We start from the raw sequence: 26,405 nt of genomic DNA on the forward strand, positions 1-26,405 counted from the left end.
TCAAACTCAAAAAATTTCCACAGATGTCAGCAACCAAGAAAGGACATGCATACTAGGAATCTACATGGAAAACAATCCTTACCCACTGAGACGAGGTGACTATAGTTCTCCAGCATCACATCCCTGTACAGTGTCCTTTGATCAGGGTCCAGCTGCTGCCATTCCTCCTGGGTGAAGCCCAAAGTCACATCCGCAAATGATAAGGATTCCTGAAATAGGACATTTGTGTTCAAATTTAAGTAATCAGAATTGGAAGACATGGAGAAGCTACATGAGAATGGTTATACTGTTCACTATTCAGAGTCAATCAAAATATGTTTTGGGATGTCTACTTCTGCACTGTACTTGGTTGGAGAGGGAGAAATCATAACAGATATTCCCTACTACTGGTATAAGTTATCGATGCCTGCATGCCATAAAAACTATCTTACTTTGGGGGAATCTGAAGACAAAGCAATGTTACTGTTATCAAGAAGCATATAATCTGAAAAACAGACAGACATACAAGCATATAACTACAATAAGATGTTACTATTGTGAAAAGATGAGCAAAGTTGATTGCGGTTACAAAGGGGACAAAAGTTCTATTCCTGCTAGTAGGGTGGGTTTCACTGAGGAAGTAAAATTCTGAGTGGTTAAACAACATTAGAGTAACATACATGAACCTGGGGCAACAGCATAACCATGGATACCTCTAAAAAACGTAGTTAAAGGAAAAACAATTAGCACATAAGAGAGTACCATTTGGGACTATGATAAGATAAAGAGCTACAGAGTTATTCAGGGAGTGAGTTATTGAATAATTTTGGATATAACTCCTGTAGAATAGGGGTGTCCAAAATATCTGCTTACTCTTCCTTCTGGGAAACCTTTCTATTTATTTATAAACTGTAAACTTATATTGTCAATCTATATATAAAATTTCATTCTTATTTTTTTAGATTAAAAAAAATGTAGGTAGGCACCTGAGTATTTTCTTCCCATAACTGAACAGTCTCATACAATCTTCACCAAGAGTAGATTCTATCTCAAGAAACCACTTTCTTTGCTCATCTAGAAGAAGCACCTCCTCAACCGTTAAAGTTTTATCAAGAGATTGGAGTAATTCAGTAATATCTTCAGGCTCCACTTCTAGTTCTAGTTCTCTTGCTATTTCTACCATACCTGCAATTACTTCCTCCACTGAAGTCTCAAACTCCTCAAAGTCATCCATGAGGGCTGAAATCAACTTCTTCCAAATGCCTGTTAATGTTGATATGTAGACCTCTTCCGATGAATCACAAACATTCCTAATGGCTTCTAGAATGGTGAATCCTTTCCAGAAGGTTTTTAATTTACTTTGCCAGATCCATCCGAGAAATCACTGTCTATGACAGCTATAGCGTTGTGAAATGTATTTTTTAAATAACAAGACTTGAACATCAAAATCACTCCTTGACCCATGGGCTGCAGATGCTGTGTTAGCAGGCATGAAAACAATATTAATCTCATCATACATCTCCATCAGAGCTCTTGGGTGACCAGGTGCACTGTCAACGAATATTAGTATTTTGAGAGGAATCTTTTTTTCTGAGCAGTAAGTCTCAATAGTAGTTTAGAATATTCATCAAACCATGTTATAAACTGATGTGCTGTCATCCAGGCTCTGTTGTTCCATTTATAGAGCACAGGCAGAGTAGATTTAGCATAATTCTTAAGGGTCCTAGGACTTTCCAAATGGTAAATGAGCACTGGCTTCAACTTAAAGTCAACAGCTGCATTAGCCCCTAACAAGAGAATCAGCCTGTCCTTTGAAGCCAGGCACTGACTTCTCCTCTCTAGCCATGCAAGTCCTAGATGGCATCTTCTTCCAATTTAAGGCTGTTTTGTCTACATTGAAAATGTGTTGTTTAGTGTAGCCACCTTCACTAATTATCTTAGCTAGATCTTCTGGACAACTTGCTATAGTTTCTACATCAGCACTTGCTGCTTCACCTTGCACTTTGATGTTATGGAGACGTCTTCTTTCCTTAAACCTCATGAACTAGCCTCTGCTAGTTTCAGATGTTTCTTCTGCAGCTTTCCTCACCTCTCTCAGCCTTACATGGAATTGAAGAAAAGAGAATTAGGTCCTTGCTCTGGATTAGGCTTTGGTTAAGGGAATGTTGTAGCTGCTTTCATCTTCTATCCAGACCACTAAAACTTTCTCCATATCAGCAATAAGGCTGTTTCACCTTCTTATCATTTGTGTGTTTAGTGGAGTAGCACTTTTAATTTCCTTCAAGAACTTTTCCTTTGCATTCACAACTTGACTAACAGTTTGGTGCAAGAGGCCTAGCTTTTGGTCTATCTAGGCTTTCGGCATGCTTTCCTCACTAAGTTTAATCTAGCTTTTGATTTAAAGTGAGAGATGTGCGATTCTTCCTTTCACTTGAACACTTAAAGGCCATTGTAGAGTTATTAGTTTGCCTAATTGCAATACTTCTGTGTCTCAGGGAATACAAAGGCCCAAGGAGAGGGAAAGAGACTGGGGAACAGCTGGTTGGTGGAGCCGTCAGAACACATACAACATTTAAGTTCACTGTCTTATATGGGTGTGGTTTGTGGTGCCCCAAAACAATTACAATAGTAACATCAAAGATCACTGATCACAGATCACTATAACAAGTATAATAATAATGAAAAAGTTTGAAATATTGTGAAAATTACTAAAATATGACAACAGACATGAAGTGAGCAAATGCTTTTGGAACAATGTGCCAAAAGACTCGATGCAGAGTTACCACAAACCTTCAATTTGTAAAAAAAAAAAAAAAAAAATACAGTATCTGTGAAGTGCAGTAAAGCAAAGCACAATAAAACAAGGTATGCTTGTATTACACATGACAACGAAAAATGGAAATGACAAGCGTCTTTCAGTAAAGAAATGGAAAACTAAAATGTGGTATGGTCTCATAATAAAATATTATATAACATTAAAAAGAATAAAGTATTAACCAATTTGGACCAATCTTAAGTACAATATTAAAATTTTTAAAAAGGAGGTACAGTAACCTACATATCAAATGAGATAACTGACATAATTCTAAGAAGCATATAAAACAAAATATATATTCTTCCATGATACATACATTTCTGTCTACTTACCCAAATAGAATGAGAAATTAATGTATATATATAAATATATAAACATGTATATGAACAGTGAGTCAAGGATGAAAACCCAGCTGTGGTAGGCTGAATAATGGCCTAAGGATATTCATGTCCTAATCCCTGGAACATGTGAATATTACTGTATATGGCAAGAGGGCCTTTGTAGATGTGATTAGCTAAGAATCCTGAAAAGAGAGCACCCTGGATTATCCAGGTGGATCCTAAGGATAATCACAAGTGTCCTAATAAATAAGAAGGAGCCAGAAAGAGATGTGACTACAGAAGAGGAGAAGGCAATGTAAAGAAAGAGTTGAGACTGATGTGATATGCCTTGAAAATGGACGAAGGTGCCACAACAGCTGAAAAAAGCAAGGAAACAGATTCTCCCATCAGAGCCCAGAAGGTACAAGTCCTGTCATCACCTTGTAAGATTAATTTGGACTTCCCTCTAACTTTGTGTTGGTTTAAACCATTAAATCTGTGGCAATTTGTTACAGCTGTAACAGGAAACTAATATACAGGGATACATTCATTGCCAGGAGTCAAAGTCCTTAATTGTTCTGAAGGAGACATCACTAGAGGGGTAGAAAGAGGGTTGTATGAAGTTATAGGAGCTGCTAGTAGAGGCTTTGCAGGGGAGCAGGCAGGGGGGTCAAATGCCTCAGAGAGATCAAGTAACTCCAAAACTGCAACATGTCATTGGTAACAGACTCTGGCCAGGGAAAACAGCAGAGCATAGAACTCTCAGGGCCATATCCCTCCAAAGGAACACCTAAAAACCTGGCAAAAACTATCAGAATCAACTTTAGCAGAACTCTGGAAAATGGACAAAGGTTACAACAATCAAGAGAATGATTAATCAAGAAAAATGCAACTGAAACCTGGTAGGAGGGACCTTGTGTTGTTTTAACTTACCCTTGCTCCATCTCACCCTCTCAGGCTGTATCAGCTTGCTATGGTTGCCATAACAAAGTATACAGACTGAGTGGCTTAAACAACAGAAATTTATTATCTCATAGACCTGGAGGCTAGAAGTCCAAGATTAAGGTATCAGCAGGGCTGGTTCCTTCTGAGGGCTGTGAGATAAGAATCTATTCAAAGCCTTTCTCCTTGGCTTTCAGCTGGCTGTCTTCTCCCTGTAACTCTACAACGTCTTCCTGCTATATGTAGCTCTGTGTCCAAATTTCCCTTTTATAAGGACACTAGTATTGGATTAGGGCCCACTCTAATGACCTCACTTTAACTTGATTACCTCTGTAAAGACCCTTTCTCCCAATAAGGTCATATTCTGAGATACCAATGATTAGGACTTTAACAAATAAATTTTCAGGAGACAATTCAACTAGTAACATTGGCTCAGCAGTGGTCTTGAAGATGGACTCCAATATTCTTGGTGTAGATTCCTGGTGCCAGAGAGAGCAGAATGGAGCTGTTTCTCAAACAATTGGGGTTGTTTGTTTTGACCTGTCTGGTGGAGACCTGAAAAGACTACAGCAGAATGCTCAGAACCTCTCACATCAGAGAAATGACTACGCGAAAGGCATTTACTGAAAACATTTAAAGGCAAATGAAACAGCTGCTGCCACTGGGGCAAAGGATGTCAGCTGGAGCAAACAAAAGATATGTCAAAAAAGTCTGTGAAGAAAAGCTGGGGAGTGAAATGCTTTGGGGCTTTGAAAAGTTTCCATATATTCCTGGAAATCTAAAAGACCCACACATATCTAGGATGAGGCACATGTTCAAAAAAGACATGACAAGATCCTAAGCTCTCAACTCTGGGTGACTATCAAGCTCTGTACAAATAAGAAGTGAGGGTGAGGGAAGAGTTGTAAACTGCCCAGTGTGGTGTTGAGGATATGCTTCAATACACACAAATCCCACAGTAAGGTCTGGGGAGATTTTGGGTTTTGTTGACTCCAGGCACTTAAGGAAATCTCTGTTAAATCACTAGTTGAGCACTATGTAAACGGGACAGAGATTTCAGTAATGACATGCAACAAAGAAGACAGTCTTTACAAAAATAGTTTAGAAATTTACCAAACAAAAAACTATGCCTCACACAACAGTAACAACTCTGAGGGTTGGGGAGGACATCTGATCTCTGAATTAACACATTTTAATATTCAAAATGTCCAGTTTCACCAAAAAATTATAAGGCATTTAAATGAGAAAGTATAGCCCTTTCACAAGAAAAAAATTCACAGACACCTTCCCTGAGGAGGCCTAATCTTTGGATTTACTAAACAAAGATTATAAATCAATTGTCTTAAATAAGGTTAAAGAAGTAAAGGAAACCATGGGGGGGGGGGAATTAAAGGAAACCAGAAGAATGATGTTCCACCAAAGAGAATATCAACAAATAGAAATCCTGAAGTTGAAAAGTACAAAAATTGAAATAAAAAATTCACTAGAGGATTCAACAGCGGATGTGAACAGATGGAAAAAAGAATCAGCAAACTAGAAGACAGGTAAACTGAAATTATACAGTTTGAGAGGCAGAAAGAAAAAAGAATAAAGAAAGATAAACAGAGACTAAGAGACCTGTGGGACACCATCAAGCACACCAACATTTGCATATTGGGAGTACCAGAAGGAAAGTAAAAGACAGAAAAAATATTTGAAAAAATAAAAGCCGAAAACCTCCCAAATTTGATGAAAGACATGAACCTACACATCCAAAAAGACCAAGGACCTTCAAGTAAGATACGCACAAAGAGACCCACTAAAACACAGTATAATCAATTGTCAAAGATAAGAGAATCTTGAAAGAAATAAGAGAGAAGTGACTCATCATGTACAGGAGATCCTGAAAAGGAATATCCAATTTCTCATCAGAAACCATGGAGGACAAGAGGCAGTGGCATGACATATTAAAGTGCTGAAAGAAAAAACTTTCAATGAAGAATTCTATATTCAAAAATACTGTTCTTCCCAACAAAGAGAAATTAAGCCATTCTCAGATAAACAAAAGCCGAGGGAGTTTGTTGCTAATAGACTTGTCCTTCAAGAAAACCTAAAGAGTCCTTCAGGCTAAAATGAATGGAAGACACTAACTCAAAGCTAGTTAAAGAAATAAAGAACACCATTAAACTGTAAAGGTAGGGACTTCCCTGGTGGTCCAGTGGGTAAGACTCCGTGCTCCCAATGCAGGGGGCCCAGGTTTGATCCTTGGTTGGGGAACTAGATCCCACATACATGCTGCAACTAAGAGCCCACATGCCACAACTAAGAAGACTGCATGCCACAACTAAGAAGTTCACATGCCACCACTAAAGGTCCCGCATGCCCACATGCTGCAACTAAGACCCAGCACAGCCCAAACAAACAAATAAATAAATAAATAATTTTTAAAACTATAAAGGTATATATGAACGCCAATATTATTATATTTGGGGTTAATAACTCCTTTTTTTCCCTATCTGACTTAAAAGACAAAAGCATAAAACAATAATTACAAATCTATGGCACATGGATTAGATTCCTAGGGCTGCTATAACAAATTCCCACAAACTGGTGGTTTGTAATGAGAAATTTATCCTCTCATAGTTCTAGAGTCTAGACGTCCAAAAGCAAGGTGTTAGCAAGGCCATGCTCCCTCTGGGACTCTAAACAGAAACTTTCCTTGCCTCCCCCTCGTTTCCGATGGTGGCCAGCAATACTTGACATTCTCTGGACTGAAGCTGCATTACTCCAATCTCTGCTTCTGTCATCACATGCTGTTCTCCCTGTTTGTCTCTATCCTTCTGATACTGTGATACAGTAAGGAATATATATATATTTTGGTCTTTGTCTCTGGCAGAAGGAAGGAAAAAATAAAGATTAGAGGAGAGACAAATAAGTGGAATAAAAAAATAGAATGAACAAAACCAAAAGTGCTTCTCTAAAAAACAATCAACAAAACTGACAAACCTCTAGCTAGACTGACAAAGAAAAAAAGACTCAAAATATTAAAATCAGAAATGGAGACATTACTACCAACCTAACAGAAATAAAAAGGGTTATAAGACAATACTAAAAACAATTTACGTCAAAAAATTAGAAACTTAGATTAAAAGAATAAATTCCTAGAAACACACAAATAACCAACTGACTCAGGAAGAAATACAAAATGTGAATAGCAAGCAAAGAGATCAAATCAGTAATCAAAAACTTCTCAACAAAGAAAAGTCCAGAACCAGATGACTTCACTGGTGAATTTTAACAAACATTTAAAGAAGAATTAACACAAATCCTTCCCAAACTCTTCCAAAAAAAAGGAAGAAAAACCCTGAAAAACGTTTTTCATACCCCTGAAAAACGCAGGGGTTAGGGGTGATGACCTCAGTGCGGTTGAAAATCCGAGTATAACTTCGGAGCTATCCCTCCTTATCTGCGGTTCTGCACCTGCAGATTCAACCATCCGTGGATTGTGTAGTACTGTAATATCTAGTATTGAAAAAACTCTGCATATAAGAGGACCCATGCGGTTTAAACCTTTGTAGTTCAAGGGTAAACTGTACTTCTTAACTAATTCAATGAGGCCAGCATTAATTACCCTAATATCTAAGTTAGATAAAGGCATCACAATAAAATGAAATTACAGGCCAATATGCCTTATGAATATAAATGTAATATCCTCAACAAAATACTACAAAATTGAGTCCAAACAACATATTAAAAGGATCATGGGTAATTCCCTGGCGGTCCAGTAGTTAGGACTCCATACTTCCACTGCTGGGGGCAAGGGTTCCATCCCTGGTCGGGGAACTAAGATCCCGCAAGCTGCATGGTGCAGCATGAATGAATGAATGAATAAACAAACAAATAAACAGATCAAGAATCATGACAAAGTAGAATTTATACCAGGAATGCAAGAGCAGTTCAACATGAGAAAATCAATTTAATATACCAAATGAAGATGAAAAATCCCCACATGATGCTCAAGTGAAGCAGAAAAAGCACTTGACTACATCCAAAACCTTTTCAGGATAAAATCACTCAATAAACTAGGAATAGAAGTGAACTTCCCAACGTGATAAAAAGGCTTTTACGAAAAACCCACAGCTAACGTATTTAATGGTAAAAGACTGAAAGCTTTCCCACTAAAATGCAGAACAAGACAAGAATACCCACCTTGGTCACTTCTATTCAACACTGTAAAAGAAGTCCCAGCCAGAGAAACCAGGCAATAAAAAGAAGTAAAGGCATCCAAATTAGAAACAGTGAAGTAAAACTACCTCTATCTTTAGATGACATGATCTTATATACAGAAAATCCTAAAATATCCATCAAAAAACTATTAGAGCTAATAAATTCAATAAAATTGTAGAACACAAGATTAACACACAAAATCTCAGTTTAATGAACAATCCAAAAGTAAAGTAAGAAAACAACTCTACTTACAATACCATCAAAAAGAATAAAATACTTTGGAAAAGAGTTAACCAAGGAGGTCCAAGACTTGTATACACTGAAAACTACAAAACTTTGCTGAAAGAAATTAAAGACCTAAATAATGGAAGGACACTCCTTGTTCGTGGAATAAAATACTTAATATAGTCAAGATAAGAATACTCCCCAGTGTTCCACAAATTCGATGAAAAATCCAACAGCCTTTTTTGCAGAAATGGACATGATCTTTAAATTCACGTGGAATTGCAAGGAACCTTGAATAGCCAAAACAACCTTAACAAAGAAGAACAAATCAGAGGACTCACGTGTTCTGACTTCAAAACTTGCCACAAAGCTAGAGAATCAAAACAGTATGGAACTGGCATAAGGATACACATATAGATCAAGTGAACAGAACTGAAAGTCTGGAAATAAACCTACACATCTCTGGTGAACTATTTCTCATCAAGAGTACCAAGACCACTCAATGTGAAAAAAACAGTCTCTTCAACAAACGGTGTTGGGACAATTGGATATCCACATACAAATATATGAAACTGGACCCCTTCCTCATGTTATATATGCAAAAATTAACTCAAAATAGACCAAAGACCTAAATGTAAGAGCTAAAACTGTAACACTCTTAGGAGAAAACATAGTAAATCTTCATGATCTTGGTTTGGCAATGAATTCTTAGATATGACATCAAAAGCACATACAACAGAAGAAAAATAGATAAACCAAACTCATCAAAATTAAAACCCTTGGGCTTCCCTGGTGGTGCAGTGGTTAAGAATCCTCCTGCCAATACAGGGGACACGGGTTTGCGCCCTGGTCTGGGAAGATCTCACATGCCACGGAGCAACTAAGCCCGTGCGCCACAACTACTGAGCCTGCGTTCTAGATCCCATGAGCCGCAACTACTGAGCCCACGAGCCACAACTACTGAAGCCTGCGTGCCTAGAGCCTGTGCTCCACAACAAGAGAAGCCACCGCAATGAGAAGTCCACACACCGCAACGAAGAGTAGCCCCTGCTCGCTGCAACTAGAGAAAGCCTGCACGCAGCAACAAAGACCCAACGCAGCCAAATATAAAATAAATAAAATAAATTTATATAAAAAAAAAGAAGCACCACTAAACTAATTTATTAAAAAAAAATTAAAACCCTTTTTGATTCAAAGTATATACTATCCAAAGAATGAAAAGACAACTCAAAGAATGGGAGGAAATATTTGAAAATCATACATCTGATAGAAGCCTAGTACCCGAAATACTCTTATAATAAACAACCCAATTTAAAAATGGACAAAGGACATGAATAGATAGGTCTGCAAAGTAGATACAGAAATGTCCGAGAAGCACACAAAAGGGTGCTCATTTGTCATTAGGGAAAAGCAAATCAAAACCATAATGAGGTACGACTTCGCACACACTAGGATGGCTATAATAAAAAAAATATAGACGTTAACAAGTGTTGCTGAGGATGAGGAAAACCCGGAACTCTCATATATTGCTGGTGAAAATGTAAAATTGTGCAGCCATTGTGAAAAAGTTTGGTGGTTCCTCATTAAGTTAAAAATAATTAACATAGGACCCAGCATTTCCACTTCTAGGTATATACCCATAATTGAAAACAGGTTTTCTTTTTTTTTAAATGAAATACAATTATTTAATGAGACTATTCAAGACTGGAAAAGATGCAGTGATACAGGCAGAAAACAAGTTTTCAAACAAAAATGTGCACAAATGTTGACAGTGGCACTATTCACAATAGCTGTAAGGTGGAAACAACAAAGATGTCCATCAATTGATACCTGCATAAACAAAATGTGGTACATCCATACAGTGGAATATTGAGTCATGAAAAGAAATGAAATCTCAGTAAAAGGGTACAAACTTTCAGCTATAAAATGAAAAAGCTCTGAGGACCTAATGTATAACATGGTGACTACACTGATAACATTGTATTGGTTGTATAATTGAAATCTGCTGAGAACTTAAATGTCTCACAAAAAAAGAGAAAAATATGTGAGGTGGTGGATGTGTTAATTTACTAGATGGGAGGAATCCTTTCATAACATATATGTATATCAAATTGTCATGATATGTACTTTAAATATCTTACAGTTTTGCCAATTATACCTTAATAAAGGTGGGGGGTAGGGAAGGAATGAAGTCTGATACATGCTGCAATATGGATGAAATTTGAAAACATACTAAGTGAAAGACACAGAAAAACACATACTGTATAATTACATTTATGTAAAATATCTACAAGAAGCAAGTTCTTAGAGTCAAAAAGTAAATTAGTAGTTGCCAGGGACTGGGGTAAAAGGGGAAGAGAGAATGACTTTTTTTTTTTTTTTTTTTTTTCTTTTTTTTTGAGAGAATGACTTTAAAGGGTATTAGATTTTATTTTGGGATGATGGAAGTGTTCTGGAACTAGATAGCGATGATGGTTGCACAATACTGTGAATGTATTAAACGCCACTGAAATGTACACTTTAAAATGGTTAATTGTTTACGTGTAAACAATATATATTATTGGTGACTTTCACTGACCAAATTCCAGCAAATGATGAGGCAGAATCCGTTCTGCATGAAGTAGATTGAAATTTGATTAGGTGCAGAAACTTCTGCCAGAAAATCTTCTCTTAACTGAACACTCTACATACTGAGCAAGACAAAGAATTTTAGAAATTTATTTTAAGGACATGCAGTCAATTTATTCTGTAGATGTTCTAGTTTTATCCAGGGGTGGGACCAAAAAAAAAAAAAAAAAAAACGAAGATCATCAGAAAGCAGTCTACATGAGAATCAGTGATATGGCTTCCTGAAAAATCTCTTTAACTTGGTTTTGCTTGGTACCATCTTTTGCATCCACTGAAGAATAATTACAGGCATTTATTTCATGGTTGCCACCAAAAGGTTTTCATCGTTTACCAGAAAAGAAACAAAAGGTTTTTTTGTTTTTTCTTCTTTCAGCTTTCAATGCCAGAAAATCTTTTGGCTCCAAAAGGAATTAGGCAGCTTTATTCACAGGATCAATGAAAGCCATGTAACATAGAGTCTTTTTTTTGGCCATGACTACCAGAATGGTCAGAAATATTTGCAGCTCTAATGAGAACCTACTCTATAGCTCAGGGAACTCTACTCAATGCTCTGTGGTGACCTAAATGGAAAGGAAATCCAAAAAAAAAGAGGGGATATACGACCAGGTATACATATAACTGATTCACTTTGCTGTACTGTAGAAATGAACACATCGCTTCTTCAGACGCTCAGAACCAGAAGAATTCAGAGAAAAAGGGCGGCCGGAAAGGATTGCCAGAGGGGGAGAGAAGATGGCGCAAGAGTAAGACGTGGAGATCACCTTCCTTCCCACAGATACATTAGAAATACATCTACACGTGGAACTTCTCCTACAGAACACCCACTGAAAGCTGGCAGAAGACGTCAGACCTCCCAAAAGGCAAGAAACTCCCCACGTACTTGGGTAGGGCAAAAGAAAAAAGAAATAACAGAGACAAAAGAATAGGGACGGGACCTGCACCAGTGGGAGGGAGCCGTGAAGGAGGAAAGGTTTCCACGCACTAGGAAGCACCTTCGCGGGCGGAGACTGCGGGTGGCAGGGGCGAAGCTTCGGAGCCACGGAGGAGAGCACAGCCACAGGGGTGCGGAGGGCAAAGCGGAGAGACTCCCGCACAGAGGCTCGGCGCTGAGCAGCACTCACCAGCCCGAGAGGCTTGTCTGCTCACCCGCCGGGGCGGGCAGGGCTGGGAGCTGAGGCTCGGGCTTTGGTCGGATCGCAGGGAGAGGACTGGGGTTGGCGGCGTGAACACAGCCTGAAGGGGCTAGCGCACCACAGCTGGCTGGGAGGAAGTCCAGGAAAAAGTCTGCAGCTGCCGAAGAGGCAAGAGACTTTTTCTTGCCTCTTTGTTTCGCGGTGCGCAAGGAGAGGGGATTCAGAGCGCCGCCTAAACAAACTCCAGAGACGGGCGCGAGCCGCGGCGATCAGCGCGGGCCCCAGAGACGGGCATGAGACGCTAAGGGTGCTGCTGCCGCCACCAAAAAGCCTGTGTGCGAGCACGGGTCACTCTCCACACCACCCCTCCCGGGAACAGGTGCAGCCCGCCACTGCCAGGGTCCCGTGATCCGGGGACAACTTTCCCGGGAGAACGCACGGCGCGCCTCACGCTGGTGCAACGTCACGCCGGCCTCTGCCGCCACAGGCTCACCCCGCCTCCTCCGTACCCCTCCCTCCCCCCGGCCTGAGTGAGCCAGAGCCCCCGAAGCAGCTGCTCCTTTAATCCCATTCTGTCTGGATGGGGAACAGACGCCCTCAGGCGACCTACACACAGAGGCGGGTCCAAATCCAAAGCTGAACCCCAGGAGCTGTGCGAACAGGGAAGAGAAGGGGAAATCTCTCCCAGCAGCCTCAGAAGCAGCGGATTAAAACTCCACAAACAACTTGATGTGCCTGCATCTGTTGAATACCTGAATAGACAACAAACCATCCCAAATTCAGGAGGTGGACTTTGGGAGCAGGATATATTAATTTTTCCACTTTCCTTTTTTTGTGAGTGTATATGTATACGCTTCTGGGTGAGATTTTGTCTGTATAGCTTTGCTTTATAATAGCTTTACTTTACTTCACTATATTATATCCTCTTTCTTTCTTTCTTTCTATTTTTTATCCCTTTTACTCTGAGCCGTGTGGATGAAAGGCTCTTGGTGCTCCAGCCAGGCATCAGGGCTGTGCCTCTGAGGTGGGAGAGCCAACTTCAGGACACTGGTCCACAAGAGACCTCCCAGCTCCACGTAATACCAAATGGCGAAAATCTCTCAGAGATCTCCATCTCAACATCAAGACCCAGCTTCACTCAACGACCAGCAAGCTACAGTGCTGGACACCCTATGCCAAACAACTAGCAAGACAGGAACACAGCCCCATCCATTAGCAGAGAGGCTGCCTAAAATCACAGTAAGGCCACAGACACCCCAAAACACACCACCAGACGTGGACGTGCCCACCAGAAAGACAAGATCCAGCCTCATCCACCAGAACACAGGCACTAGTTCCCTCCACCAGGAAGCATACACAACCCACTGAACCAACCTTAGCCACTGGGGACAGATACCAAAAACAATGGGAACTACGAACCTGCAGCCTGTGAAAAGGAGACCCCAAACACAGTAAGATAAGCAAAATGAGATGACAGAAAAACACACAGCAGATGAAGGAGCAGGGTCAAAACACACCAGACCTAACAAATGAAGAGGAAATAGGTAGTCTACCTGAAAAAGAATTCAGAATAATGATAGTAAGGATGATCCAAAATCTTGGAAATAGAATAGACAAAATGCAAGAAACATTTAACAAGGACGTAGAAGAACTAAAGAGGAACCAAGCAATGATGAGAAACACAATAAATGAAATTAAAAATACTCTAGATGGGATCAATAGCAGAATAACTGAGGCAGAAGAAAGGATAAGTGACCTGGAAGATAAAATGGTGGAAATAACTACTGCAGAGCAGGATAAAGAAAAAAGAATGAAAAGAACTGAGGACAGTCTCAGAGACCTCTGGGACAACATTAAACGCACCAACATTCGAATTATAGGGGTCCCAGAAGAAGAAGAGAAAAAGAAAGGGACTGAGAAAATATTTGAAGAGATTATAGTTGAAAACTTCCCTAATATGGGAAAGGAAATAGTTAATCAAGTCCTGGAAGCACAGAGAGTCCCATACAGGATAAATCCAAGGAGGAACACGCCAAGACACATATTAATCAAACTGTCAAAAATTAAATATAAAGAAAACATATTAAAAGCAGCAAGGGAAAAACAACAAATAACACATAAGGGAATCCCCATTAGGTTAACAGCTGATCTTTCAGCAGAAACTCTGCAAGCCAGAAGGGAGTGGCAGGATATACTTAAAGTCATGAAGGAGAAAAACCTACAACCAAGACTAATCTACCCAGCAAGGATCTCATTCAGATTTGATGGAGAAATTAAAACCTTTACAGACAAGCAAAAGCTGAGAGAGTTCAGCACCACCAAACCAGCTTTACAACAAATGCTAAAGGAATTTCTCTAGGCAAGAAACACAAGAGGAGGGAAACACCTACGATAACAAACCCAAAACATTTAAGAAAATGGGAATAGGAACATGCATATCGATAATTACCTTAAATGTAAATGGATTAAATGCTCCCACCAAAAGACACAGACTGGCTGAATGGATACAAAAACAAGACCCATATATATGCTGTCTACAAGAGACCCACTTCAGACCTAGAGACACATACAGACTGAAAGTGAGGGGATGGAAAAAGATATTCCATGCAAATGGAAATCAAAAGAAAGCTGGAGTAGCAATTCTCATATCAGTCAAAATAGACTTTAAAATAAAGACTATTACAAGAGACAAAGAAGGACACTATATAATGATCAAGGGATCAATCCAAGAGGAAGGTATAACAATTGTAAATATTTATGCACCCAACATAGGAGCACCTCAATACATAAGGCAAATACTAACAGCCATAAAAGGGGAAATCGACAGCAACACAATCATAGTAGGGGACTTTAAAACCCCACTTTCACCAATGGACAGATCATCCAAAATGAAAATAAATAAGGAAACACAAGCTTTAAATGATACATTAAACAAGATGGACTTAATTGATATTTATAGGACATTCCACCCCAAAACAACAGAATACACATTTTTCTCAAGTGCTCATGGAACATTCTCCAGGATAGATCATATCTTGGGTCACAAATCAAGCCTTGGTAAATTTAAGAAAATTGAAATCGTATCAAGTATCTTTTCTGACCACAACGCTATGAGACTAGATATCAATTACAGGAAAAGATCTGTAAAAAATACAAACACATGGAGGCTACACAATACACTACTTAATAACGAAGTGATCACTGAAGAAATCAAAGGGGAAATCAAAAAATACCTAGAAACAAATGACAATGGAGACACGACGACCCAAAACCTATGGGACACAGCAAAAGCAGTGCTAAGAGGGAAGTTTATAGCAATACAAGCCTACCTCAAGAAACAGGAAACATCTCGAATAAACAACCTAACCTTGCACCTGAAGCAATTAGAGAAAGAAGAACAAAAAAACCCCAAAGCCAGCAGAAGGAAAGAAATTATAAAGATCAGGTCAGAAATAAATGAAAAAGAAATGAAGGAAACAATAGCAAAAATCAATGAAACTAAAAGCTGGTTCTTTGAGAAGATAAACAAAATTGATAAACCATTAGCCAGACTCATCAAGAGAAAAAGGGAGAAGACTCAGATCAATAGAATTAGAAATGAAAAAGGAGAAGTAACCACTGACACTGCAGAAATACAAAAGATCATGAGAGATTACTACAAGCAACTCTATGCCAATAAAATGGACAACCTGGAAAAAATGGACAGATTCTTAGAAATGCACAACCTGCCGAGACTGAACCAGGAAGAAATAGAAAATATGAACAGACCAATCACAAGCACTGAAATTGAAACTGTGATTAAAAACCTTCCAACAAACAAAAGCCCAGGACCAGATGGCTTCACAGGTGAATTCTATCAAACATTTAGAGAAGAGCTAACACCTATCCTTCTCAAACTCTTCCAAAATATTGCAGAGGGAGGAACACTCCCAAACTCATTCTACGAGGCCACCATCACCCTGATACCAAAACCAGACAAATATGTCACAAAGAAAGAAAACTACAGGCCAATATCACTGATGAACATAGATGCAAAAATCCTCAACAAAATACTAGCAAACAGAATCCAACAGCACATTCAAAGGATCATACACCATGATCAAGTGGGGTTTATCCCAGGAATGCAAGGATTCTTCAATATACGCAAATCAATCAACATGATACACCATATTAACAAATTGAAGGAGAAAAACCATATGATCATCTCAATAGATGCAGAGAAAGCTTTCGACAAAATTCAACACCCATTTATGATAAAAGCCCTGCAGAAAGTAGGCATAGAGGCAACTTTCCTCAACATAATAAAGGCCATATATGACAAACCCACAGCCAACATTGTCCTCAATGGTGAAAAACTGAAACCATTTCCACTAAGATCAGGAACAAGACAAGGTTGCCCACTCTCACCACTGTTATTCAACATAGTTTTGGAAGTGTTAGCCACAGCAATCAGAGAAGACAAAGAAATAAAAGGAATCCAAATCGGAAAAGAAGAAGTAAAGCTGTCACTGTTTGCAGATGACATGATACTATACATAGAGAATCCTAAAGATGCTACCAGAAAACTCCTAGAGCTAATCATTGAATTTGGTAAAGTAGCAGGATACAAAATTAATGCACAGAAATCTCTTGCATTTCTATACACTAATGACGAAAAATCTGAAAGTGAAATTAAGAAAACACTCCCGTTTACCATTGCAACAAAAAGAATAAAATATCTAGGAATAAACCTACCTAAGGAGACAAAAGACCTGTATGCAGAAAATTATAAGACACTGATGAAAGAAATTAAAGATGATACAAATAGATGGAGAGATATACCATGTTCTTGGATTGGAAGAATCAACATTGTGAAAATGACTCTACTACCCAAAGCAATCTACAGATTCAATGCAATCCCTATCAAACTACCACTGGCATTTTTCACAGAACTAGAACAAAAAATTTCACAATTTGTATGGAAACACAAAAGACCCCGAATAGCCAAAGCTATCTTGAGAACGAAAAATGGAGCTGGGGGAATCAGGCTCCCTGACTTCAGACTATATTACAAAGCTACAGTAATCAAGACAGTTTGGTACTGGCACAAAAACAGAAATATAGATCAATGGAACAGGAGAGAAAGCCCAGAGATAAACCCACGCACATAGGGTCACCTTATCTTTGATAAAGGAGGCAAGCATATACAGTGGAGAAGAGACAGCCTCTTCAATAAGTGGTGCTGGGAAAATTGGACAGGAACATGTAAAAGTATGAAATTAGAACACTCCCTGACACCATGCACAAAAATAAACTCAAAATGGATTAAAGACCTAAGTGTAAGGCCAGACACTATCAAACTCTTAGAGGAAAACATAGGCAGAACACTCTATGACATACATCACAGCAAGATTCTTTTTGACCCAGCTCCTAGAGAAATGGAAATAAAAACACAAATAAACAAATGGGACCTAATGAAACTTAAGAGCTTTTGCACAGCAAAGGAAACCATAAACAAGACCAAAAGACAACCATCAGAATGGGAGAAAATATTTGCAAATGAAGCAACTGACAAAGGATTAATCTCCAAGATCTACAAGCAGCTCATGCAGCTCAATAACAAAAAAACGAACAACCCAATCCAAAAATGGGCAGAAGACCTAAATAGACATTTCTCCAAAGAAGATATACAGATTGCCAACAGACACATGAAAGAATGCTCAACATCCTTAATCATTAGAAAAATGCAAATCAAAACTACAATGAGATATCATCTCACACCGGTCAGAATGGCCATCATCAAAAAATCTAGAAACAATAAATGCTGGAGAGGGTGTGGAGGAAAGGGAACACTCTTGCACTGTTGGTGGGAATGTAAATTGATACAGCCACTATGGAGAACAGTATGGAGGTTCCTTAAAAAACTACAAATAGAACTACCATACGACCCAGCAATCCCACTACTGGGCATATACCCTGAGAAAACCATAGTTCAAAAAGAATCATGTACCAAAATGTTCATTGCAGCTCTATTTACAATAGCCAGGACATGGAAGCAACCTAAGTGTCCATCATCGGATGAATGGATAAAGAAGATGTGGCACATATATACAATGGAATATTACTCAGCCATAAAAAGAAATGAAATGGAGGTATTTGTAGTGAGGTGGATGGAGTTAGAGTCTGTCATACAGAGTGAAGTACGGCAGAAAGCGAAAAACAAATACAGTATGCTAACACATATATATGGAATCTAAGGGAAAAAAAAAAGGCCATGAAGAACCTAGTGGCAAGACAGGAATACAGACACAGACCTAGTAGAGAATGGACTTGAGGATATGGGGAGGGGGAGGGGTGAGATGTGACAGGGTGAGAGAGTGTCATGGACATATATACACTACCAAATGTAAAATAGATAGCTAGTGGGAAGCAGCCGCATAGCACAGGGAGATGAGCTCGGTGCTTTGTGACCACCTAGAGGGGTGGGATGGGGAGGGTGGGAGGGAGGGAGATGCAAGAGGGAAGAGATATGGGAACATATGTATATGTATAACTGATTCACTTTGTTATAAAGCAGAAACTAACACACCATTGTAAAGCAATTATACTTCAATAAAGATGTTTTAAAAAAAAATGAACACATCATAAAGCAACTATACTCCAATAAAAATTAATTTTTAAATAAATATTTGCAGCTTGAATCTGATAACCACATAATTTCTTATGATCTGTACGTGTCTCCTTGCCAACTCTGCTGTAGTGACCTGCTATTCCAATGCTACTGGCCTGTAGACCTCAATATCACCATCACCTGCAATCTCAGGCCCCATTCCATGTTTTGCAAACTTTCCAGGTGATTTTAATGCACATTAAAGTTTGAGAACCATTATGTTATGCTGTTTCCCTCAGGTTCATTTTATCTATTTCTACTTTTCCATTTCAAGTATAGGAGTCATTAACCTCATAAAATACATTGTTAAATAGTGTAGAAAGACTTTAACAACTCACATAAGATTTCTTCATATTTTGCTGGTCTTGGAAAAATGTTGAAATCTCTGAAGGTATAGCTGGTATAGAAAGAGAGGAATAAAGTCATTAGAGATACAGACTGCCTGAAACTCCTGGATTTGCCTATTTAAATGGCTACAAAAATAGCCTGGGTAAAATGCTTCTCCGTGGGAGAATATCCTTTTCATCCTGGAGAAGGGGCAGGAAGAGACATATGAAAAAAAGTACTCACATGTCTATGTGTGACTGTGATATGGTCATGCAGAGCTTGGGTATGCAATTTTTCATTAGGTGAATGTAATTATTTCCTACTTTTTTTTTAACAATATATGTACCCCTTTATTTCAAAGAAATTTAAAAATTACAAGGAAATTGGTCAAATAACAATACCCTAAATGAAGGAACACTAAGCTTTCATTAAGTTATACAGCCAATGTTGTAATGTACATGTATATTTTCTTATTTACTGCTTGAGGTAGAGAATTCACCCAAAGCTATGGAAAAAGGGAAGGAGGCACTTTAAGATTACTTTTTAAGTGTTTTCCTAAAGTATATGTATAGATAAACAACAAGGACCTACTGTATAGCACAGGGAACTATAAAATATAGTTATATATATAAAGCTATTCAATATCTTGTAATAATCTATAATGGAAAAGAATCTGAAAAAGAATATATATGTGTAACCAAATCACTTTGCTGTACACCTGAAACACTGTAAGTCAATGATACTTCAATTTTAAAAATCAACTAAAAAAAAATTTTTTAATATGGATAAAAGTTTTTAAAAAAAAGTATATATAGATCCTCAAAAGACTGCCTTTTAAGAAACATTTTACCAATGATGATGCAGCAGCAACTGGCCTGAGTATCAGGAGACTCAACATCTACTCTTGGCTCTGCCACTAACACAAAGCCAGGGAAATTCATTTACACCCTCAGGACCAATTTTTCCCAACTTTTAACAAGACAAATAGAAAGTTCCTCTTATACTGTTGTGTATAAGAAAATCATCAGCATATTTTTAGATGCCAGATTCACTGTGCTAAGAGCTCAGAATCTGGGATGAGCGAGTGAAAGAAAAATAGAGAGTGGGGGTCAAACAGGGATTGCTAAAACAGAATTCATTCCAATCTAGCTGTAAAGCTCCTTTCCTCACACCATGCCCTCAGAAGCTCTCCAATGAAGTTATATTTCCTGAGTAGCCTAACCCTCCTTCATTCCTCTCAGCCCAGTTCCCCTGCCTTCTGAAAACTGGTCCAGACTTTCCTCCATTAGGCAGCCTGTGACAACTTCTGAATGTGCCAACATCATCCAAATCTCACTCATTCTGAGCAGGCGGTGCAAACCTGGGATCTGCTCCTTTCTAGGAACTACTGCCTCTGCTAAGACACTTGCTCAAATGGTGGAGTGCTTCTCTCCCACGTCGGATTCTGTTCCTAGAGACTCCTCCTTCTTACTTCACAAAAGGTGCTTTATTCCAAGGTAGATGAGAAATGCACCTAAGGAACAAATTCATTTTAATTGGAACCTTCACCCAGGCCCGCAGTTCAACTCTTAGTATCCATTATTCCATAGAATCTCAGGTCGGACCTTCAATAAACTCAAACCAAGCCTGCTCAGAACACAAAACTAGACTGTTACAGAACTAACTCAGAAACAATTATGCTGTCTGTCCCAAGGACTCCGAAGACATCTAGAAATCCCAGAAACAGAGCTGCTACATGGTAATACTCAACCGTTCAAATTATTTCTTCACACGTCAAATTATTTTTGGTAAGTTCTGGGGAGGATGCAGTGCTGGCTTTTATAACCAAGATAGTAAATGCGAAAGATCATGACATGTGGAGAAAATCTGAGTTTGTCTTCTAGTTTGTTATCTGATAGTTTTGTGGCTTTGTCTATATAACTGTCCTCTCCGTCTCAGTGTTCTAATCTGCTACAGTGGGGAGAGTTAGTTATACTGACCTAAGTGAGAGGTCGTGAGCCATAAAGTAACGAGTAAGAAGAAGAATTATTTCTATGAACCACGGTAGCTAACATTTACTGCCAGCCACTGTGCTATGGTATTTAATCCTCTGAACAACCCCACGAGGCACCTGTTATTAATATCTTGAGTTTTACAGACGAGAAAATGAAGTCTCACGTAGGTAACTTTCCCAGATAATTCCTTTATACCTAGCTCTGCCCTGCACCCAAGCCACCCTCAAAGTCGCCCCCCACTCGCGGTCACGGCGCACCCATCACGCATGTGCACGTGCCCCACTCCCGTGGCCGCAGAGACCAGGCGGCCTGCGTCGCGGAATCTGCAGCCTCACCGAGGTCTGGCGTCCCCACGCCCGACGCCGGCGACTTCTCCGGCCAGAAACTCCGCCAAGGCCGCCGCCACCTGCCCTCTCAGGTTCTTACGCCGCGGGTCCTGTCCCTCCCCACTGTCCGGCACCGCAGCCCCCCGCCTACTCCCTGGAGCCGCGCAGGGCCGACCCCCTCCCCCCGGCCCTCGCCCAACCCTTCTGCCTCGCCCGCCACTCCCACTAGGGCCGCACCAGCTCCCTGAGCGGCGCGCAGACCCGGACGCTCCGTGACTTTCTGCCACAGTCGCCCCGAGGCTTTCTAGAGGCAGAGCCTCCAGGCTATTACACATGCGCAGAAGGAGCCGCAAAAAAAAAGAGAGCGGTTCCCATGACCATGCGCGGTGAGCTCACGAACTTCCAGACTCCATTTCCCAGAAGCCTGCTCGCCCAGTACCTTGAAAGAATTTCGGTAACATTTTTGTTCCTTAGCAATTCAGAGATTGTGGGCTAGGGTTATCACTTCTACTGTATGCAGCCCTGAGTTCTTTTAGTACCTCAGAAAAACAGTCTCACAGCCAGTGTGCCTTTTAAACACCAGGCTACCCAAGGAAGCAAAGTTGTAAATCAATGTGAATTATGAATATGAACAGGAAAGTTACTTTAAATACTAAGAAATTAAATAAATTAAATACTAGGAAATACTAGCAATAAGATGATACTGTTTAAAAGTAAACAGTAAATGGTAGCATTTCTCTCAGCAGTGAAAAAGATAAGCAAGACGGCGCGTTGGATATCAAAAATAAATCCAGGCTTCGGGTAAAGAGACGCTTCTAAAAAAGACAACTGCAATAGAAATAATGCCCTGACTTAAGGATCGGAAAGCGTCTCAAAATTAAATAGAAAAAGGCTTTTCTTTTCTAGGGAGGAATAAGAAGGATTAGTGGGAGCTCGAGAGGAAATTGAGTGAGTGGAGGAGGTGAACAAACAGCGTGATGGGGTAGTCTGACTGGAAATTTGTCTGACTCTGTTAAGCCCTTTTTGGAATGAGCTGTTAAGGGATGGGAGGATATATTCTGTATTTCTGTGCCTGGTCACACTGGGGGACAGCCAAAGTTCAGGGGCTTGTGAGGGCGAGAGAAGCCTGATTAAAGTTTGGTCCAAGCTAAGTCAGTGTAGACCTACCCTACAAGAAATTCTAAACTAAGTCTGTTAGCCTGAAAAAGCAGGATACTCAACACTAGACAGTAACTTAAAGCCATATTAACAAATAAAGAATACCAGTAAAGATAACTACATAGGCAAATATAAAAACAAGTGCTGTTGTGTTTCTTTGTTAGTAACTCCTCCTTTTTTATGAGTGGGATTGCGTTCCTGTCTCACTGGTGGTGCTGAGATGAGGACCTCCGTGACACCTCACTCTGATGAATATTCCCTGGGGTCTGAGGTTCACTGTTGTTAGTCCAGTGGTTTGGACTCGGAGCTCCCATCGCAGGAGCTTCAGCCTGACCCGGCTCGTGAACCAAGATCCTGCAAGCTGCGTGGGGTGGCAAAAAAAAAAAGAGAACAATAAGGAACTAAAAAATAAAATTAGACTAGAAAACTAACAGATATGTTAGAAAGACTATAAAAATAAAAATATAGATGAATCAACAACCAGAAGGTGCAACAGTACCACAATAGTAAAAAAGAGGAGGGAAAAGAAAAAAAAAAAAGTAACTCCTCTTTTTGTTTCTCATGTAATTTAAAAGACAAATGCACCAACAGTAATCATAAGACAATGTTAATTCTAAGAATCACACAAATTACCAAAACTGGCTCAAGAAGAAATAGAAATCTGAACAGATCCATAACAAGAGATTGAATTAGTAATCAAACCCCTACCCCCAACAAAGGAAAGTCTAGAATCAGATGGCTTCATCGGTGAATTCTACCAAATATTTAAAGAATTTCCCAAACTTTCATAAAATAGCAAAGGAGAGATCACTACTTAACTCATTCTATGATGCTAGCATTATCCTTGTTTAAAAAAAAAGACGACGTCACAAAAACAACTTCGCATGTAAATTCCTTATCACTATAGATGGAAAAATCCTCAACAAAATACTAGCAAACTAAATTAAACAGCATATTTTAAAAAAAGATTATACACCATGACCAAGTGGCATTTATTCCAGGAATGCGAGAGTGGTTTAACATACAAAAAGAGTTGCTATCACATAAAATTAGCCATCACATGTGCTTTGCAAATTAGTTCACAATAAACAGTTGAAAGCAACTTAAAAATAAACTGTGTTAATGCATAACAAGGAACAGCAGATAGTAAATGAAAGTAATAATGTATATATACTAACTCACAAGTGGGAGTGGTTTACATGGCACGTTTTTTAATAAAAATTGTAGTTCACAAGAATATGTAAAGCATAGTTCCAATATTTTTTACAATTATTACAGGCAAATCCTATTCTTTAGAGTTCTCATTATTTCTTACTAGTGAATCCTTCAATACTGCAATCTGCTGTTATAATTAATAATTCCTTATATTAAAACTTCCCAGCTCAAATTACTAATTACTAAGTACTGTGATTTGGCTCTGATCAATACAGACTTGGTACCAGGAGTGATCTCGGGAGATACCCATGCAAAGATGGCATTTTAGTATCGGTTTGGCTGTGCCTGTCTGTTTGAGTGCAATGCTGCTCTCCTTGCCAGTGGTAAATGGGATGTTTGTAATCCATGACATGCAGAAACATCACAATTAATCAAACTATCATGTATGCTGGACATAACATACCAAGCAACCATAGAAAGACTCTGAAAGGTGGAAAGAAGACAAACTGCCTATGGGCCTACCAAGGCATCTAGTACCTCTAGAGCAATGGTGGTGATTTCCATTGGTTTTCTTATTACCTCCCATATATCTCAGACAGGGTACTGCAGAAGCCCACAAAAGACCATAAACAAAACAAAACAAAAACCAAGCCTTTTCCCTCTAGCCAAAGGACCAAGAAAAGAGTGGTCTAACAGAATCCACTCACCCACCCCCTGCTGTGTGGTAGCAGATGGTGGTGCTCTGATTCCCCACTAATCCCCCATTCCCTTCCTGGTGGAAGCAGGCAGTGTTTCAAATTCCCCTGCTCAGTGATATTGACAACACAAGCAGGGAGTTGCTCTTCCATCCCCCCCTCAACAAGAAGCAGAAGGTGCTCTGATTAACCTACCACAGTAGTGTCAATGGGACTGAGCCAGGAGCTGATTTTTTCATCTCTCACCTAGTGAAAGCAAGTGGTGTTTTGATTCCCCTGCCAGGGTAACGACAGAGGACTCCAGTGGTGAGCTAAGCCTCCACCCGTAACTGCCATCCATGAGACTGAACAAGGCAATTCAACTCAGCACTCCACTTTCTTTCCATCGTTGGTGTCAGTGAGGCCCAGTGGGTAGCTGAACCTACTTAGCTACCTGGCAGCAATGAGATTAAATAAGGCAATATAAAGAAGGGCTGGTCAGCAATTTGGTGCCTCCAACCGCCTAATGTCAGGGGAGCTCAGTGAGCAGCTAAGGTTCTACCCCCACGGGCAACAATGAGGCAGAGCAAGGCTATGCAAGGGACAACTAGTCAACACTCCACTTCCCACCTCTTTAGTGTCAGGTGGCACAGTAGAAGCTGAGCCTCCACAGCTCAGCATCAGAGAAGCAGAACTATGTGTGGAAGGCAGGTACTGAGCTTCCTTGCTCCCCTGGTATCAGCAAGGCCCAGCAGGGAGCTGAGCTTACATGCTCAACTGGAGACAATGAGATTGTGTGAGTCAGTGCCCCACTTTTACAAGGAGGATGTCAGTGAGACTGAGGCCGGGGCTGACCATGTACCCCACCCATCTACAACAAGGCAATGGGTGTCAGAACTCCACTTTTTCCAGGGTAGTATCAGCAAAGCCCAGCAAGAAGTACAACAGACACTCCCAACCTGCACTTCATGCTACAACTAAACAAGGGGACTGCCTGTTAAAAAAGGAAATTAAATAGGTTCCAGAGTCCTGAAATATAATATCCAGATTTTCCAGGATACAATTACAAAACACTCATCATAACAAAATCTAGGACAATAAAAACTTGAATGAAAAAAGACAGAAACCAACATTGAGATGAATTAAATGTTGGAATGGTCTGATTGGGATTTTAAAGCAACTATCATCAAAATTACAAATATGCCTGAAACCCAATGAAAAAATAGAAAAATCTCAGCAAACAGATATGTTAGAGAGAGGGGAGGGAGGGCGAGAGAGAGAGAGAGAGAGGGAACAAATGGAAAGTAGAGAACTGAAAAAACTCAATAACTATGTTTTTCAAATGGCTGGGTGGGATCAATAGTAGAGTGGAAATGAAAAAGACAGAATCAGTGAATTCGACAGCAGATCAATAAAACTTACTCAGTTCAAACAACAGAGAGGAAATTGACTTTTAAAAAAATGAACAGTCTCAGGAATCTGTGAGATAACAATAAAAGAGCTAACATACCTGAAGGAGAGGAGAGAGGAACTGAAAAAGTATTTGAAGAAATAATGGCTGAAACTTTCACAGATTTGGCAAAAAGAAATTTTAAACCATAAACATACAAGAAGCTGAGCAAATCCCAGATAAAATAAGCCCAAAGAAATCAATACCAAGTTACATCACAATTAAACTTCTAAAAACTAAAGACAAAGAAAAAAATCTTGAAAGCAGAGAGAAAAGATACTGGGAAATTTACTGTCATTTGAATTGATATTCCCCACAAATAATAGAGATGAAAGGAGAAACAGACAAATCCACAATTATAGCTCAAGACTTCAACTCTTAGACCTACTCTTAGAACTACTAAACAGTAAATCAGTAAGAATAC

General features: G+C 39.5%; 1 protein-coding gene across 7 annotated transcripts in view; it reads right to left on the bottom strand.

Moving 5' to 3' along the window:
- Nucleotides 1-26,405, bottom strand: part of LOC103005219 (zinc finger protein 33B-like) — a 65,576-nt gene that overhangs the window by 22,580 nt on the left and 16,591 nt on the right. For 2 of the 7 annotated variants that reach the window (XM_057531284.1, XM_028163638.2), the window contains exons 1-4: nt 21,554-21,698; nt 20,585-20,737; nt 19,236-19,294; nt 83-209 (exon numbers count right to left, since the gene is read on the bottom strand). In XM_057531284.1, coding sequence (XP_057387267.1) covers nt 83-209; nt 19,236-19,250 — 142 coding nt within the window. In that variant the 5' untranslated portion in view covers nt 19,251-19,294; nt 20,585-20,737; nt 21,554-21,698. Of the gene's footprint in view, nt 1-82; nt 210-19,235; nt 19,295-20,584; nt 20,738-21,553; nt 21,699-21,781; nt 21,866-26,405 lie in introns of those variants that run through there. The other 5 variants (XM_057531280.1, XM_057531279.1, XM_057531281.1 and 2 more) reach the window with 4 other exon arrangements.

This window comes from Balaenoptera acutorostrata, chromosome 16 (assembly GCF_949987535.1).
Source record: "Balaenoptera acutorostrata chromosome 16, mBalAcu1.1, whole genome shotgun sequence".
Classification (NCBI taxonomy): domain Eukaryota; kingdom Metazoa; phylum Chordata; class Mammalia; order Artiodactyla; family Balaenopteridae; genus Balaenoptera; species Balaenoptera acutorostrata.